The 15251-nt window shown below is 35.4% G+C and overlaps 1 protein-coding gene across 1 annotated transcript in view; it reads right to left on the bottom strand.

Moving 5' to 3' along the window:
* Positions 1-15251, bottom strand: part of LOC102009806 (inner nuclear membrane protein Man1) — a gene marked incomplete at its 5' end in the record, with an annotated part of 70249 nt that overhangs the window by 28474 nt on the left and 26524 nt on the right. The window contains 3 exon segments of the mRNA XM_013520993.1: positions 5258-5325; positions 7723-7789; positions 11915-11952. Of these exon segments, the coding sequence (XP_013376447.1) occupies positions 5258-5325; positions 7723-7789; positions 11915-11952 (173 nt within the window).

The following is a 15251-nucleotide window of genomic DNA, read 5'->3' as shown; positions in this document are numbered from 1 at the left end:
TCCTGGTACCAAAAAAAAAAAAAAAAAAAGGAAAAAAAGAAAGTGCAAAGATAGAGCAAGGAGTGGTAGCACACACCTGTAATCCCAGCACTCAGGAGGCTAAGGCAGGAGGATTGTTACAAGTTCAAAACCAGCCTGGGCTCCGAAGTTACAAAGCGAGCTCAAGGCCAGCCTGAACTGCATAGTGAGACCCTGTCTCAAAAAGACAAAAAAACAAAAACCAAAAAATACCTATTCACATATGATCAAATTAATTTTCAATGAGGGTGTCAAGACTATATAACAGGGAACAAACACTTCCTTCAATAAATGATGCTGGCAAAGCTGGACTTCCACATGCAGAAGAATGACATTGGACCCTGTAATGGCTTATGTCTAGGTGTGCCCCCCAAAACTCATATGGCAATACATAGAACTACTCAGAGGTGGCTGGATCTCGAGTGTGTGACGCTGGAATTAAGGATGTGATACAAGATTAACTCAAGAGTTCAATACTAGGATTAAGTTGCCCCATCCTGGGTGTGAGTGCTATGTGCCCTAAGAGCATGCAGGTGCTCTCGTTGCTTGCTGCTTCTTCGATACTTTGCAGCCTTCGGGCCATCATCAACTGTTTTTCCTCTGTGATGCCCTTCTGCCATGGCACCCTGCTTTGGAGCCAGCCAACTATGAACTGAAACCTGTACAAACTATGAGTACAATAAACCTTTTCTCCTTTAACTTTGGGTGTTGGATATTTTCTCTCAGCAATAAGAAAAGTAACTAAGACAGATTTTAGTACCAGGAGTGGAGTAACTGCTGTGAATATATCTGACAACATGGAACTGGTTTGTGGGAAAATTCTGTAAAAGTTTTCAGATGCTGGCTGAAGAAGCAGCCCTGGAATGCTGTAAGTCAAATCTGATGGGGAATTCTTTCTTGCTGGATCTCAGAAAAGCAGAATGCTGACAGAAATACAACAGGGAAAGGCAAGGCTCAGGAAGTTTTAGTTAGGAACAAGGATTACACTGACTGCTGGACTCCAGGTCATGTCTGTTATGCTTTGGCTGAAAATTTGTTTGCCTTTGCTCATGCCCAGAGACTTTGCCTGAGATTGAGATTAAGGGCAATGTATTGATTAATCTTGTGGAAGAAATTTCAAGATGGTGTTGAGTAAGTGGTATGGCTACTGTTGGGGGCTGTTAGCCAGATCTATGCTAAGAATTAGAACAAAGAGCCCCGCAGAATGATTTAAAATACTGTGAGTTTGGTCAGAAACAAAGTTCCAGTAAAGATGCAGACTGCAAATATAGAGCAGAGAGCTTGGTTGCTAAGAAGAGGACAACAGAAAGGATGGCGTGATGACTTAAAAAAAAAAAAAACACAATATAGGACTCCATCCTTCACAGTCTCAAAATTACAAAGGTGAAAGACTTTTGAGAGGAGAGTCCCAGCATATCATGTTCCAGAATGGCAGGAGCCTAGAGAATTTGCTCCTAAGGACTGGGTTCAGAATGCTTGGCAATCCAGGCAGTCAACTCCTACAGCCAATAAAGAAGGAAGCCTAGGTACTGCTCCAGCTGGCAGCAGACCTTGGTATCACCCATGTGGTACTGGTGTTAGGTGGACACAGGATGCAAGAGTTGTGGGGTCAGGAAGGCTTCCATCCAGATTTGAGAAGAAGGTCTGGGAGGCCAGGCAGTGTGCCCTTTAGAGGCCAGTGTGTGAAGCCGAAAGTGCAATGGAGACTCCAGAAGTTTGAAGAAGCCAGGAATATGAATCATCTGAGGAAAACTGCAAGGAGAAAGCAGAGCTAGCACTAGAGAAAAACCATGGGAACTACAACCACTGGCAATGTCATAGAAGCGGAGCCACCCAAGCCCCTTGGAGGTTACATTTAGCCACAGATTACCCCAAATGCTGTACATGGAGCCACAGGACTAAATGTTTGCCCTGCTGAATTTTGGACTTGCTTTGGTCTCATTCCTTTCTATCTTCCTCTCCATACTTTTCAGAACGGAGATGTCTATCTTGTGCCACAGTATGCTGAAAGTATTTAACTTCCTTTTTCCATTTGCACAGGATATGACAGGCAAGAGTTTGTCTAAAATTTCAGAAGAGACTTTAAACTTGGACCTCCTAGCAACATTGAAACTGTGAGATGGACTAAATGCCTTATGCATAAAGGTATGTACATACATCTTTTGGGCTTATATCTAGATGTTCCCCCCAAAGCTTCATGTGGCCATAGCTGGAGCTACTCAAAGGTGGTTGAATCTATAGTGTGTGATGCTGGGATTAAGGGTGTGACTGATTCATGGTACAATGAATTCACTGGCTGGACTGATTCATGGTACAACAATAGGATTAAAGTTGCCCCATGTGGGTGTGAGTGCTACCCGCCCTAAGAGCACATAGCCTGGATAGAATATAAGGGACAGAAAAGGGCTACTGTTACCACTTGTTGCTTTTTTGCTGTTTTACTGCTATGGTGCTTTCTGCCCACCATGAACTGCTTCTCCTCTGCAATGCCCCTCTGCCACACCACCCTGCCTTAAAGCCATCCAACTATGAAATGAAACCTCTACAAACTATGAGCTACAATAAACCTCAACAACAAGAACAGTAACTATGACTCTTATGCACAAAAATGAACTCAAACGGATGAAAGACTTAACACCTGAAAATATAAAACTAGAAGAATATAGAGGGGAAAAGCTTCATGACAAAGGTATGAAGAGTGAATTTTTAGATACAGCACAAAAAGCTTAAGGAACAAAAGCGTAAGTAAGTAAATGGAACTATATTAAACTAAAAAGGCTATGGGTGACAAAGGAAACAAAGAATACTGTACAAAGGAACCTATGGAATAAGAGAATAATGGTAAGCCCTATGTCTAATATGAATATATAATACTAATAAAATACATGAGGAAACCCCACAACATCCCAATAATGAAATACATAATTCAATTTTTTAAAATGGGCAAAAGACTTCTACAGCTTTTCTCCAAAAAGGCATACAAATGCCAACAGATGGTACATGCATATAAAGATGTATAAAGTATATAGAAAGGCTACATGAAAAGATGATCAAAATCACTGATCAGCAGGGAAATGGATATCCAAACCACAATGAGATATCAATTCACACCTGTTAGATAGTATCTAAAAAAAAAAAAAAACCAGAAAAGAGCAAGTGTTAAGAATATGGAGAGCTGGGGATATAGCTCAGCAGCACAAGCGCCTGCCTGGCAAGTGCAAAGTCTTGAGTTTGATTCCCGGTACAAAAAAAAAAAAAAAAAAGAATATGGAGAAAATGAAACCCCTGTACAATGTTGGAAGGAATGTAAATAGTCATTATGAAAAAGACTGTGTAGGTTCCTCAAAAAAAGAGAACTACCAAACAATTTAACAATTCTACTTGTGAGCATCTGTCCAAAAGAACTGATAGCAAGATCTTGAAGAAATATTTACATTCCTATGTTCACTGCAGTGCGTTATTCACAATAGGCAAGAAAAAGAACCTAAAAATCCATCAGCAGATGAAGAAAATATGTGTATACACAGTCCACCAAAAACTGTACACACACATTAAGAAAAGAAAAACTAGCATTATGTTTTTTCAATAAATGGGTACTCCTCATACGGCAGACCCTAGAGGATGTTGTATATTGCAGAAAACAACGCACTGCCGCCCCTTAGAGAAGACAGTGAAGATGCATGTGCAGCCACCTCAATGACCAAGGTAATCCAAACCCCAATTTGCTGTACTAATACATCTCTGGAAGCTAATGAGGTCTGAGCACCTCTTGCTTTATAGAGGGCAAATATAACTTCTATTAAACTCATGATGCCTCAATAAATGTAGTGTCGAAGTAATTATGTATGTTTTCTGTTCCTGCAGTGAGTATACATTCTCTGGCAGACTGTACACATGACAGGGTATTACTCGGTCTCAAGAAAGGAAACACCGTCACGTGCTACCGTATGAGTTAGCCTCGATGACGTCACGCTAAGTGAAATAAGCCGGCACAGAGGGACAAGTTCTGCAAGATTCTGCCGACATGAGGTCCCTAACACGAAGCTACAGCAGAAAAGTACACTGCTGGCTACCAGAGGTTTGGGGGAGAGGTAAATGGGAAGCTGCTATGCAGCAGGTATAGGGTTTCCATTAGGAAAATGGAAAAATTCTAGAGATCTGACGGGCAACAGTGCACAGTTAACAATACTGTGCTCTACACTGAAAAGTGTAACAAGGTAGATTCTAAGAGTTTTCCACAATTTTTAAAAGAGGGGGTATGATGACTGCATGGCATGACTTACTCTATTTGCAAGTACTCCACGGTTTCTACGGAATTATCTTTACGAAACTGCAATAAGATAAAGCTTTCCAGGATGATTCTCAAATTTCCTTTCCCCCTTTTTAGAAAACAGAATTACATTTGTCCTTCTTCACTCCTGTAGTACCTTTCTTTTCATCCAAAATTTCCCAAAGACTATTTATTACAGTTTAGAAGATTCACCTGCAAATTCTTTTACTACTCTGAGAGGAGACAATCTGGAGAGGAGATTTAAAGTAACTGGTTAAAATAACATTAGAAGCAGTGGTAGTGAACCTATAGCTGTGTGCTGCGGTGGGCTGTTTCTATCACTAAAAGCTCTAAAAGGTTCACATGGATTACAGGTATAATTTTTTTTTTCCTTTTCTTTGGGGGCTAACTGAGGACTGAACCCAAATGAGCCACATCCCCAGCCGTTTTTAAATTTTTTAAACTTTGAAATGGGGTCCTACTAAGTCACTAAGTTGTCCAAGCTAGGCTCAAACTTGTAATCCTATCTCAGTCTTCCAGAGTGCTGGGATTACTGGCGTATACTATCATGCCTGGCTCTATACTCATTTTCTTATATGCTAATCATCTATCTCAATTTCCCTCTTACCAATTTATTTTTCTTTTTTGAGGTCAGGGACGAGCCTCGAACTGCTGAGCTCCAGGTGATTCTCCTACCTCAGCCTCTAAAGTAAAACTACAGGTATGGGCTACCATGCCCAGCTCACCAAAACAGTATGTATTCTCTCAGTCAGAATGTTATAAATCAGACTAAAACAAAAAATGTTGGGCAATTTCACTTTCTCTTATTTATTCACATACTCACACCAAACAATAAGCTGAGTTTTGAACAGTACAGTTAATCAAATGCATGATGATTCTGATATAAGTAGCAATGATTTATATAAATTTTTAAAATATAGCTATTAAAATTCTAATTTCACTGCTTACTTTTAAATATGCAGCTGCCTCTTGAACAGAAAGTGTTCTTTGACTAGAACTGCCACATTCATGATCTCCTAGAAAAATTAGCATATTGTTTTGAATCAGTACAATGTTAAAACAGAAGAAAAATGTAATTAATTCAAAGTGTTTTACCAATTATACAAGTTATACTATTATAATCAGTAAAGAAAATGACCAATATTGTTTATATTTTCTATAGAAAATTCCAGTAATTAATGTAAATAAACTAGTCTTATAAAAAACAATCTTTAAATGCACTTTGGTGCAGATAGAAACATATTCTCTTTTTCTGTTCTCAACTAAATTGTAAGCTTGTCTAGAAAAACCATGGCTTAGTACATAAGAGGGCTGGCCCTCTCTCAATATGTATATATATGTCAATATATTCAATATATGAATACCCTGGAGGAAATAATTCAGCAAACTTGCTGGGCTAACTTACACAATGATTCTTAAAGGTAATTTAGAGATTCAATTAAGTTTGAATTCATCATTGTACCAAAACATGTGCATTTCCATAGTATAACTAAGACTATCTTTAACAAGAAATATACACACTTGAAAAATTGTAACATAGGCCAACAGGAAAACATACGAGTTTCTACCTATGATTTGGTTTCTACAAAGGGATGTATTATAAGAGTCTGAAAAACTTGTAACTATTTTAAGAAGAGAATTCAGTTTTTTCTTTAGGCTACACATCGTTGTAAGAGATAAAATATCCTTATTTTCAACTTTTTTTTTTTTTTTGCAGTACCAGGGATCGAACTCACGACCTTGCGCTTGCCAGGCAGGCACTTATGCCACCGAGCTATATCCCCAGCCTTTATTTTCAACTTGAATAGTAAGTTTTCCTTACGAATTTTAAGATTCCCTGTTTCTTCCAAGACTTCCTACTTTTTTTTGTAAGGGAAATCGAACTCAGGACCTTGAACTTGCCAGGCAGGTATGTTTCTTTCAAGTAGTTAAAATTTTTAAACATATTAGTACAATAATTAAAGTAAAATCCTTGCAAAATTTTTCTATAATAAAAGAACCATGTTCTTATTTACCAAATAGCCAGACTTTAACGGCAATAGTTATGAGGAAAGAAGTACTTATTTGGTAAATAAACCTTCAAGTTTTATAATGCATCCTCAGAGATTTGAATTCCATATATTTGGAGGTCACCAAATCACAGCCCAAGGCCAAATCTGTCCTGTTACTTTTTTTATAAATGAAATTTAACTGGAATGCAACCAAGTTAATTCATTTATTTAGTATTTATGGTTACATTCATGCTGTAACAGCAAAACTGAGTAGCTTTGAGAGATGCTATCTAGCCTGCAAAGCTTAAAATATTTAATATGAGATGCTTCACAGAAAAAGTTTTCAAGCCCTGCTGTAGAGGAAGGAATCTGTGCCTTTAAATGGAACCCAGATTATGCTATCTAGTGGTCCACAGACATAAAACAATATTACAGAGATAACCATAGATGCATGTGTTAGCAATATCAAGATTTCCTAGCTAAAGAATATACTTAACCTATTTCTAGATACAAAAGCATACCAAATAAATGTCACTAGCTTGCAGTATATGAGCATGACAATCAGTGAGCCAATGCAAAGAAGGCATTTAGTGATGTATATAGAATTATAAGCCTGAAGTTTGAATTACAGACCCAAACTAAAGACCAAAAATAGGTGAGAGGTTGGGCAACTGTAAGGATCCTAAATACTGACGTTCCACCACAGAAATTCCACATTTATCTACTAGGCTCCTACCAATGACTTGTTTTCCTCAAAAAGGTTTGCTACATTAAAAAGCTTGAAAAACTATACTTGTATTTTCATATAACTGAAAAGGAAATCTAAAGTCTTCTTTCAGATTGTACATAAAATAAGAATACCTTTAAAACATGAGAAGTTAACAGTTATGTTTATAGTCAGCATATAGATGCTAAAATTGATATTAATTTATGTCTAACAAAATATCCTAATTGCAGATATATTCATACTGCGAGCTTTCAAAGACTTATTTAGGGCAGAATATAAGGAAAATTCAATAAATCTGGAGAGAATATTCTAAGATCATATATTTACTTTATCCAAGGGAAGACATTATACAACCACAAAAAAATCTACATTTTTCACATTTAGTCCAAGATTTCAGTTAACTCATTGCTTACTCAGTTCAAATGATATTCAAATTTTCAGGATTTTTGTTACATTGGAATACGGAAATTAGTTTGACTTAAAAAATATGTAACACAATATGCACATGACAGATAGGAAAAAGAACTTCTAATCGATACATCTATATCTACATATATCTAAAGAAACACTCAACAGGCAGTAAAAACGTGTAAAATGTTCCACAAATATAACAAAGCAGTGAGAAAGACTATTTCTACTGATAACACACTATATATATACAAATTAATTTTTAGAAACTATGTTAAAATAATTACCTGCAAGCTGTGCCAATCGATCATGAAGTTTATATAATGTGCTCATCATAAGATTCTTCTCACTTTCCTAAAATTAAAAGATTATTATGAAATACCAATTCTAAGAAAAGATGTCCCAATAATTCTTATTCAAAAATAAAAATAGAAATGAATTTAAAATCACTGAGGCTACAAAATCTAAAACGAATTCTTAAACAGTGGCCACCATATTTTAAGAAACTTAATTTAAACTTCTAAAGTGTTATTTTAAATATTTTATTTCTTGAGAATGATTAAAAAGTAGCACTAAGATTACTGCTATAAAAAAAGGTTTCATAAACAATAAACTCCCATAACTGCAAAGAATGCTTCCAATCTCCCTCTACACAATGCATTCTTGTCTGTATTGTTCTTAGAAGACTGTCTTTAAAATTTTTCTTCAAGGTTGCCCTTCATATTTTGTTTTAATCTGAATCCACCACACAAAACTGAGGCAGTGAGTATTCGCGCTGGGCACTCACCCTCTCCTAAGCTCCCAGGAAGGGCCTGTTTAACCTTGTGAACTGCTAGAGTTCTAGCTCTACACTGGAGCAGCTTAAGACTATTTTTTAAAAAAACACATTAATAAAATACTTAACAATGCTCTTGCTTTACAAAAATATTTTAGTGAACCACTAAAGTGAAGCAAACATTCAATGAAGTTAAAAAGCAGGAATTAAGAACTGTCCTGTCAGCAAAGTGAGAGACCTGCTGAGTAATATGACTTCTTTTCACAAGGACAAAATAAAATGAAGTGTTATATGACAGTTGCAAAGTGCAATGCAAATACAGAAGGAGGAGATAAAAGAAGACCCCTTTGTGGAACAGAGAATATCTGAGCTGAGTCTCACAGGTAGAAGAGAACTAACCAGCATTTTGGGCAGAAGGAACAGCATGAACAAAGGCACGAAGGCAAGAAAGCACTGCTCATAACTCATATAACTGGTGCCTCACTTAACTTAGCAAACTACTGGAAGAGTAGCTTGGAATTTTCTTCCAAAGAGCCCTCGGTAACAAGACAAAGACAAAGACTTTGTCTAGAAAATTTGAGGAGGAAAGTAAACCAGACTCGTACACATCAGGAATATTCCTCTGACCAGAATGTGTAAGATGGCCCAGAAGTATAAATAATGGTGTGAAAGGAGGGCAGAGAAAGGACTGTTATAATGGTATTTCTCTAAGCACCATGCCAAATAGCCTAAAACAGTAATATTTGTAATTTAAAATTAACTGTAAATAAAACAAAAAAAATTAACTGTAAATAAAATGGATCAATATAAGCCATGAGTAAGTTTAAATGAGAAGGGGTAGCAGCCTTCACACTATCTGAAATAAATTTCTGATTCATGAAGGGGGAGGTTGTATCATTATTATTTCCTTTTTTCCTGAAATACCAAACAAAACAATTTCTGGATGCATATGACCAAGGAACAAATTCAGGTAAGATATAAAAGGCTGGGAAAGTAACACTTATATCTCTAACAACATACTACTTCATCCATTTGATTTATGGGATATGTTCAAGAAAAGAGAAGAACAAGTTTACACACTATACACAGCATGCTTTTGTCAACGCAGCTTTGATCACTGACACTAGAAGAACAACATTCATTAAAGGTTTCAAGATCCCACCACCAGTCTCTGCTTTTAAGTCATGTGGCTGACAGAGACAAGGTATGTACTCCTTCAGGGGACTGCCTCCCTACCAACTCTTGTACCATCTTTCTCCACCTCAAATCTAGCTCAGCAAGATTTTGAATTAAGCCAATACTTATCTCCACATTATAGATTAAAATTCCAAGCTGCAAGAATCAGACACCAAAATGTGAAAGAACAGGTTGATACTCAACATGCTAAAGGCTGTGTATCTGTGATACAAAAAAAGCTACAAACCAATTTTCAATAAAAATCTTCAACATAACAGAATGAAGAGTTCCAGTGACAATGTAGCTTATGGACCTGATATAAAACCAAGGTGACTCTGATTAAACTATGCAATTACAGTAGTTGAAAGTCTGCAGTGTGCTGCTTATCTGAAAAAGACACTAATTTTTTTTTATATGTCCTGATCATGTCTTACACCCCTTTCAAAAACAAAACAATTTGAACATTTGGCATATGTCCGTATGTCCTCTGTGATTATGTTTTTAATGAAGATAGACTTGAGAATAAATTCTTGATTCGTAGATATTAACACTAGACTAGACAAACAGATGAAATAAAATCTATGCAGACAGAACTGAATCTCTCTTGCATAATATACATAGTTCACGCTACACTCTCTTTTTTGTTTTTTTTTTGGTTCTTCTCCGGTACCGGAAACCCAACTCACAACCTTGTGCTTGCCAGGCAGGTGCTTTGCCGCTGAGCTAAATCCCCAGCCCCTCATGCTACACTCTAATACAGAGAATTTAATACTCAAAAGCTCAAGGAATTTTTTCAAAAAGCTTTTCTTCTATTGAAAGCTTATTCATATTGACTGTCATATACAAGGGTCTCAAGCGCCACCCAAATGACCAACTGAATTATGATCTCAGTAAGGTTTTCCCAATGCACATTATTACCTATACAAACTCATTTTCCGAAAGAAACAGTCTGTGGTTCAGTTATCTTTTGCACCAAATACACTGAGCTAGCAGTTAATCTGAAAAATACACACATCAAGTTTTACAGTTACTTTCCTACTGGCCTGCAGTTTTACTACGTGTTTCTCCATTCTGACTGATTTTCAGACTGTCTCCCAATGTCTCAGTGTGAAATACATCTTAACCACTGGCTTCTCTAACTGCCCTACAAACCAAAGATCTATAAATAATACACATGACAAGTAGGCTTTCAAATAACATTTCATTAAATAAAAGTAATTTCATAATTTAAACTAGCTACTTGCTCAGTGTCTGTGTTAGTATGATCCAGGTTATTGTTTACACATCTTATTCACAAAGAAAATATTTTATTACTAGGATAAAAACAACTATGAGGTAACCCTACCAAATTTTCTCATATATTGTCATCTTTAAGTATTTCCCTCTTCTCTCCTCAAGCAATTTTCTCTTCCAGGACATCTTTAACTATTTATATCAAGTTTTTTATTAAATGATAATGGATTTAAACACTTAGCATGATACCTGGCACAGAGTAAGCACTTAATCTAAATGAAGTGCCGTTCCCTTCATTATAATTATTATTATTATTTGGGGATTCAGAACTCTAGCTTCTCCCATGAGAAAAGCTACAAAGAAGATAGTCTTCTATTTTCAAAGTGAGAACAGTACAGTAAATTTAAATTGATGCATTTTTAGACTCAATACTGCAACAGTCAACTTTAAATAAATGTCAACAGGGCTGGGGATTTAGCTCAGCGGCAAAGCGCCTGCCTGGCAAGCGCAAGGTCGTGAGTTCGGTTCCCGGTACCGGAGAAAAACATACATACATACATACATAAATAAATAAATAAATGTCAACACTATAATATATTACTGAACATAACTATTTCAAAGTTGCACTCAAAGTAATATTCTGTGGATTTTATTACACTTTATTACACATCCTTCGTACAACAAATAATGCTTTCTATACCGACCATTCTGTTAGTTCCTATAATAAAAAGTTAACTAATTGTGAATTACTATATATATCAAGCTTAAATATTTTAATCTTCAAAGTGTCTAATGATGATCAAGTGAAAAATATTTGTATGTAAGTAAAACTGAGGTTAAAACAAATTATTACAGCATCCTTTGAAAAGAAAGGGAATCTTAAACAGTAGCTCTAATATGCATCTTTTTAAAATCTTTTGCCTTCCTGATGGGCAAACAGTTGTCCAAGTACACAAAATATCCTAGAAGAGACAAAGTAAGGAGAAATTGGACAAACACTAATAAGGCATCCAACAACTTAGGACAAGACCCACACTTTTAAGTCTAAGATCCAGATCCACGGATAAGATACCACTTAAATTTTACTTGACATTTGGCTTTACAGTAGTGATGTAGTTCAGCTCCAAGGGGAAAATCTATGTCAGACATAATTCACACTACAGCTAAGAAATAATCAGAATAAAAAATGTATTATTTCAGACAAAAATAACCTTTAATTTTTTTTTAGTTGATAGTTTTCTGAATACATTCATAAAACATGACACAAAATATCAGTATTATGATCTTTTACTTACTTGTATTTTTCCAAATGTTTCATCAAATGGGTTTTTTACTATCAAGGAAAAGAAAAAAAAAAAAAGAAAACTATTAGTGTCACTTAAGAATAAGAACTTAAATACTCCTAAACAAGTCCTCTGCAATGTCAGAATGTACTTTGCTAAAACTAAATGTAAATATGTATACAAACTGATAATAATAAAAGCTGGGAAGTAACTTTTCAGATACTGACCAATCCTCACAAGCGTTCCGGTGTCAGGCACTGAATTCAAGCTCCAGCTGCACTACTTATTAGCATCATCTCTTTGAAGTACTATGTACCTATCCACCTATCCACCTTACGTTGTAATTTCTTCTATAAAAGAGAGGTAACAATGATACCTACCTTCTATCGTTGTCAAAATTAAATGAAATAACCCATTATTCTTATTAGCACAGTTAACGACCATATCATATTTCTGCCTAGCTTTCCAAAATACAAACTAAACACAGTTAACTATTCAACTGCAAGGTGTTTTAAAACTGAACAATTCACTTAGAAGTATGGTTTCCAATGATTAAAGAAAACCTTATTAATCCTTGCTAATACATGGAAAGGCATTAAAAAAAAAAAAAAGATCAAAGTACCTAAGAATTAGGTCTCACATTAGACAAGTCTGAAATCCAATAAAACGTTCGATTATATAATAGGGAAGGATTTGGTATGTATCATACAATCTTTTTACCCCCCACTCTCCCAAGAAACACAGACAAGTTTAAGGTTGAACAGCATAACATTTCTCATGATTTTTCAATCCTTCTCTAGCCCTATCATCTTTTAATATTATATGCAAAAATATTCAATGCTCTCAAATACCCAAAACATTTATGTATTTTATATACATTATGTACTTGTATAACCCAAGTCACAACTAAAACTAACTTGCCTTACAAAGTAGTTCACACTGACCAGGTTTCCTTTCTGAGATGCTTTTCTATTTTTACTTGAGAAAACAGGAAGCCCCATAGGAACCAGGAACTGCCTGATTCTAAGAAAGTTCATATGGGAGATCAGTTTAACCAGGTACAATAAAAAGGCAAGGAAAGAAAAACGTATCCTGTTATCATCAAAAGAGATTTGTTAACAGATTTTCAGACATTTCTTTATACAGTAAGAGTTTTAATGCTAGGGAAAAAAAATTTTTGAAAGAAAAGATAGAAAATCAAAGGTTCTCGAAAGAGTAAAGAAATAATATAACTTAATCATTAAATAAAATGTTAAAAATCAGAACACATGGACTGAAAAGGTAATTCTTAGTAATACTAATTTTTAATGCAGAAATTGAACAATCCGAAATAAAGCTATATTTTGCTTATTATACAAACCAAAAATGCCATATCAATCTACTTACAATAAACGGCCAACCAATACAAAAAATAAGTATTTTAGTTGTTGTTTATAATAAAAACAATTCTTAGAAATAACATACTGTTCTAAAACACAAACTTTAAAAGTCAGCAAGTGAAAGCCATGGTGGCATCAATTTTTAAAACCTTACATAAAATTATTTTCTGCCAGGACTATACAATAGAAAACTACCTCCTCGTGTATCTCTGATAAAGCATAACCATAAATTTTGGAATGCTCTACCACTAGAAGTTCTACTGTGAGTTTCTCACAACAGGGACCATTGTTATTTTATTCATGTTTGTATACCTGGAGCCAAGGCGCTTGAAAAATACTAGTTGTACTAGCTAGGCTAAATCTACTCTATTTTGTGTTAACATTAAAGCAAAAGTTAAATTCTACAGGAGAGTGTGTTCTGAACAATTGGGAAGGTAGACGGATAATAAAACACAAAAAGGGAAGGAAAACAGTAATTTTGTTGAAAAAACACTACTTTACCTTTTTTTAATACTAGACTTTGCCAGGCACCAAGTAGGCTAAGATATCTGGGAGCACAAAATATCCAACTGATATTCTAAACTTTTTGCTAGGAAATTTGTTCCCAATCGCCAGTGACAACTGTCACCTACTAAATTAGCACTAGTATAAGTGAAATGCAGCCATGGGGTTAAGTTTCAGAAAACTCCATCCAAAAGCAGCAACTCTTAACTAAAAGCCCTCAAATTTCTAAAAGAAGTATCTTTATACAACTAACTTTCTTTTCTCTCAAATCATCTCAGTATTTCTAAAAACAAACCCATATAACTCATGCAAATTACCTAACTTTCAATGGAAACAACACAGGTGTACTGCTACCCCTAATGAAAACATATTAACATTCTCACTGAACCAGACAAAAAATCTTACTTCAAAAGTAGTCCACAGCAAAACTCTGCAGCATCACTTATGTCTCTTTTTTAGGGAGATGTGACAGTCAATTACAGCTCTTATTGCTAACCCTAAAACAATGACAGGTCTCAAAAGGCACAATCTGAAAGCCACTTTTTAACCTGTTGTCTTTGTTTCCAACACATACCTCCAACTTCTCATTAATGCTTTTTCCCAATCTCTCCTAGTTTGGCCATCTTCAATTTTTTTGTTCAACTTACCAGTATACCAAGCTTATCTTTGTATATACCTGTATTTACCTTTGTATATACCTGTATATACCTTTGTATATACCTATTTTGGCTTCTCTTTCCTTTAAACTATCCTAAAGGCTAAAAAATCACATTCCTAAAATGTTTATTAGATGCCTGAAACATTTCCACTGGTTTTCCATCACATAATGCCTCAAGGACTAATTCTTATCTTGTGATACGTATAAGACACAGATTGATTCTGTTTCTCTAAACTGCTCTCACTAATTTAAAAAACATCAGTTTTATTGATCCTTTCTGCAAGTATAAACTTTCTTCCATTCTCTTAAGCTGAAATCCAATTTATCAGTCATTATGTGTTCCTAAAAAAAAAAAAAAAAAACCAAACTGTGAACACATCTACAGGTTGATATACTTCAAAGTATATGCTTAAATTAACCAAGCAATATGATAATCCCTCAAAAAGACTCCATTTAAGGCTAGGTGTGGAAGCACATGCCTGTAATCCCAGGAGTTGGGAGGCTGAGGCAGGAGGATCAACACAAGCCTGGGCTACATGATGAGCTTAAGGCCAGGCTAAACTACATAGCAAGACCCCATCTCAAAAAAGAAAAAAAAAAAGACTCCATTTAGGTTATTCAGTACTAATAAAGGGAAGAAAAGTCTGTACTGATCAAGTTCTTTTACAGCTCAGAAGAAGGTTAATTCCTTTAACAAATATTTATTGACTACTTTATGCTGGCCAATGGAAACCAGGCATTGCCTAGAATAAAAACAAAAACCTTTCTGCTTTCATGGAACTTATGTGCTAGAGGAGTCAAAGAAGAA

This window comes from Chinchilla lanigera, unplaced genomic scaffold (assembly GCF_000276665.1).
Source record: "Chinchilla lanigera isolate Chin_1 unplaced genomic scaffold, ChiLan1.0 scaffold00057, whole genome shotgun sequence".
In the NCBI taxonomy this organism is placed as follows: domain Eukaryota; kingdom Metazoa; phylum Chordata; class Mammalia; order Rodentia; family Chinchillidae; genus Chinchilla; species Chinchilla lanigera.
Note: the sequence above shows the minus strand (reverse complement) of the source record. Positions and strands in the feature narration are given on the sequence as shown.